The sequence below is a fragment of the Lampris incognitus genome, chromosome 9 (assembly GCF_029633865.1).
Source record: "Lampris incognitus isolate fLamInc1 chromosome 9, fLamInc1.hap2, whole genome shotgun sequence".
Lineage (NCBI taxonomy): Eukaryota > Metazoa > Chordata > Actinopteri > Lampriformes > Lampridae > Lampris > Lampris incognitus.
In genome coordinates, this window is record NC_079219.1 from 7,184,469 (window position 1) to 7,188,592 (window position 4,124).

The 4,124-nt window shown below is 55.5% G+C and overlaps 1 protein-coding gene across 1 annotated transcript; it reads right to left on the minus strand.

Annotated features, from left to right (window-relative positions):
* Positions 1-539: 539 nt before the first annotated feature.
* apoeb (apolipoprotein Eb) lies at positions 540-3,787 on the minus strand. Its single transcript, XM_056285787.1, has 6 exons — positions 3,697-3,787; positions 3,095-3,160; positions 2,845-2,998; positions 2,044-2,331; positions 1,546-1,935; positions 540-1,474 (listed from the first exon to the last, which is right to left on the minus strand). The coding sequence occupies exons 2-5, from the start codon at positions 3,135-3,137 to the stop codon at positions 1,590-1,592; spliced, it is 831 nt and encodes a 276-aa protein (XP_056141762.1). The 5' UTR covers positions 3,138-3,160; positions 3,697-3,787; the 3' UTR covers positions 540-1,474; positions 1,546-1,589.
* Positions 3,788-4,124: the final 337 nt, after the last annotated feature.

Below are 4,124 nucleotides of genomic sequence, written 5' to 3' on the forward strand. Positions count from 1 at the left end.
GTTGTGTGTGTGTGTGTGTGTGTTGCATGTGTGTGTGTGTGTGTTGCATGTGTGGTGCATGTGTGTGTGTTGCATGTGTTGCATGTGTGTGTGTGTGTGTGTGTGTGGTGCAGAGGTGTGAGGGTACCCTGACAAACAGTCCGTCAGGCTTTTCAGCAAACCTGCAGATAAAGGATGTTATATAAGCCCCCCCGTGCAACGTTACACAATCGCTGCAGAGCACGGCGAGGAGCTTGTGTGGTGGTGTGTGGCGGGGCAACTCAGGCGGGGCAACTCAGGCGGGGCAGTCAGAGGAGGAGGAACTTGGCTTCTAGACCGGGGCAGAAGTTGCCCAACATCAGCAGTTAATTTCCAGATGTTTAATGTTCACAGCCTGGCCTGAATTTCGTGTGTTTTTGTACTGATTAGTCGGTGGTCACATGACCAAACGGTAGCTTAGCCAGGCTTTTGTTGGGCCTTTAAGTATCCAAGACAGATTTAATGAGTTTTTCTTAACCAAAGAAGAAGAAGAAGAAGAAGAAGAAGGAAGCACACAACAGTTGTGTAGTTTTGTAGGTGTTTTATTCACTCGGCACTTGTCAATACATCGGAGTGTGTGCACCCAGACAGACGTGCACACAAACAGGCACTGCACCACGGCGGGCCCACGACCGACCCGAGGCCCTCGGGCCGGGCCAAGAAGAACACACTTGACGGCGTTTACACACCGCACACTGATTGTCGAGTCACATCGCACACACGCACACACGCACGCTTCTTTGTAAATCCCAACAAACTGGGAAAAAAAAAGGACAGCGGATGTTAGAGTAGGGAGAAGAGAGGAGGCGGGAAGCACGGCCGGGGCAATTTGGCGGAATTTCATTTCGCCTCGGCGTGGAAACGGACACCGGGCCGAGCTCGGGGCAACAACAACAACAACAACAACAACAACAACAAAAGGTGGCACTTGTGGTCGGATGCATTCGAGGACGGCGTTGGTTGGTGTTAGTGCCTATTTATCTCCAGGTCTGTGGGTACGGTCGCTGTGACCCGTCTCTTATGTGGACAACGGAAGGGTGGAGGGAGCCGATAGACGCGGGGGGGAGGCCTCACAGGGTGGGGGTGGGGGTGGGGGTTGGACAGCTAGAGCGGTTTACTCGTGGCGGACAAGCATGGCGGATGAGGGAGCTGGGCCTCCCGGCTGTGTGTGAAGGGCTTTGTTAATGGGCGTGGCGTTCGGCGACCCGGGGGAGGTGACGAAGAGGGCGAGACGAAGCAACAAAAAAATAAAAATAAAAAATCGAGCGATCGGAACAGCAGACGAGACCTTAACAGACAACGAGAAACGCTAACCGTCCTGTCATCCTCTACCCCCACCCCCCACCCCCCCCCAACCCGTCATCTGTACTACCCCTCCCCCCCCAATCCCGAAACACCACAACCGCCCACAGTCACTAAGACATCATCAGTAACACTCAACTCCCTCCTTTCTCCTCTATGTCAGGTTATGAAGAAATCATTACTCCCCCCCCCCCTCCCCCCCCCTACTTAGTCACATTGGACCACAGACCCCCATCAACAACCCCCTTCCAACCCCTGAGTCCTTGTGTTTACATGGTGGTGGTCTCCTTGACCTTGTCCATGACGGTCTGGATCTGCTCGCGGATCTTGGCGGCGTAGGGGGAGATGAGGTCGCTCAGCTCGTCGATCTTGCCCTCCAGGTTGGTGCGCAGCTCCTGGGCGGTGGACTCCAGCTGCTCCTTCAGGCCCCCCGCCTGCACCTCCAGCTGCTGGCCCAGGCCCTCGGCTTGGCTCTTCAGCAGGGCCGTCAGGGTGCTCAGCTTCTCCGCGGCGGTGTCGTGCGCCTGGCTGACGTAGGGCTCCACTTTCTCCTTCACCGTGTCCAGGTTCTGGGAGGTGCGGGACTGGAGCTCGCCCAGGTAGGTGGCCACGGTGCTGGCGGAGCGGGGGGGGGGGGGGGGGAGACAGAAAGGAGGGAGTGTTAGGCGTTTGTACGTGCGAAGGCGGGGAGAGACAAAACAAACGGACTCGGTTTTTACTCACTCTCTGATCTCCTCGGCGTCCTTGTTCAGGCGCTTCTTCAGCTTGCGGGTGTAGGCGTTGACGCGGTTGTGGACGTCGTCGGCGTTCTGCTCCATCATGGTCTTGAGCTCGCCCAGATACTGGGTGCTGCGGTCCTTGGCGTCCAGCATATCCGTCTGCAGTTTGCTGACCAGGAGCTGCAGGTCCCGGGTCAGCTGGTTGGCGGCGTCCTGGGTGTATGGGCCCAGCTTGGTCCGGACGTCCTCTCTGTACACAGCCAGCTCGGCCATGGTGTCGGTGATCAGCGTGCTAGGACGAGACCGTGGCAACAGGTTAGTCTCATGGACAAAGAGGAAGACGGGGGCGGAAGGTTCCACGCACACTCGTGGCGGAAAGACGCAAAAGGTGCTTGCAGGGGGGGGGGGGGGGGATAATGCTGACTGTGGGACAAGGTGTCTCCATATATGAGAGGCGATTCTGCTGTAAAGAGGAGGCGAGGGGACGACTTATGCCCCTTTTCCACGACTCGGCTCGACTCGGCTGGACTTGTTCGTTTCCCATGACTGGAAAGTACCGGCACTTTGGTAACCGTCACCGCTTTTCTGGTACCACCTTGGTCGAGGTTCCCAAAAAAACTGGAGCGGGTGCCAAAATCAGTGCAGACCAGCTACGCTAACGGGGGGTACTGTAACGGTCATGGAAAACGACGCTCTGCAAGTCGAGTCGAGTCGAACCGAGCCGAGCCGGTACCACGTAGTGGAAACGGGGCGTAAGATGTGTGCACACTAGTAAGCCGTTTGGTGTCGTCCGGGCGTCACTTACTCGAGCTCCCTGCTGAGCTGCGAGGCCTTCAGGTTCTCCACCACTCCATCGGCTTTGCTGTTGAGCTCGGAGATGTAGTCCCAGAACTGATCCAGAGTCTGCTCCCACTGGTTCGGAGTGGCGTCGGCCTGGCGCACAGCGCGGGCATGGCATCCTGTGGAGAGGACGTGAGACGCGGTCAGAGACAATTAGCTCGCACAACGAATACAACAAGGAGCTCGCCATGCATTGTGTCGTCCGTGCGTCTTACCAGCGACGAGAGCCAAGGCGAGGATCAGAGCTACAGCCTTCATGGTTGGTTGTCAGACAGATGCACCTATGAGCACACAGACGAGGAGCGTTAGACCACCAACACCGCCACCCCTCCTATAAACCACCAACACCGCCGCCCCTGCTACCCAGCAGAGCAAGGAGCACGTGGACAACTGAACTGATTACAAACAAAATGAAACATCATGTGTCCAGGAGCCGCGCGACGCTGAGAGCAGGACGAGCGGTTTGCGTGATGGATGGATGAGTGGATGGGTGGATGGGTGAGTGGGTGGGTGGATGAAGGAGTCGAACTTTTTTTTTCCTTCCTGAAGTCAAAGAATTTTTTTGCATTAGATCAAAACTCAAACTCAAGCCGGACGTCCTCCCGGGAGGAGAGACCCTCCGCAAACTTTAAACGAACTTTAAATCTATAGGTGCGGGTCGACGGAACCCGTGAGGCGAAAGACCGGGTTAAGGTTCGGAGTCGGCGCTGAAACGCAAAACCCACCCACCCCCCCAACAAAACAACAAACAAACAAACAAACAAAAGCCCACATCCATCAAGTCGCCCAAGTGGTTCTGGGAGGCTCCCGTGCTCACCTGAGACGTCCGCAGTCCTCCGAGTCCCTCACTGCCGGCGCCCGGAGGTTTTTATACCGTCCGGAGTCCCGCCGCGGGGGCGCGCGCGCGCTCACGCGCGCTCCGGCTGATTTGTCAGCAGTAAACTCAAGACGCGTCGCGTCCGAAGTCCCCCCCCTCCCTCCCTCTCAATCCCCCCCCACCCAACACCACCCCACACCAACACCACCCACACCAACACCACCTCTGTGCGTCGTACTGAAACCAAAATAAAAGTCGTTCCGTGACAAAACGTCATTTTTTCCCGAGATGATATCTTATATGTTATGTTATATATGTTTTATCTTATGTTATATTATATATGTTATATGTTTTATCTTATGCTATATGTTATATGTTATATCTTATGCTATATGTTATATGTTTTTATCTTATGTTATATATGTTTT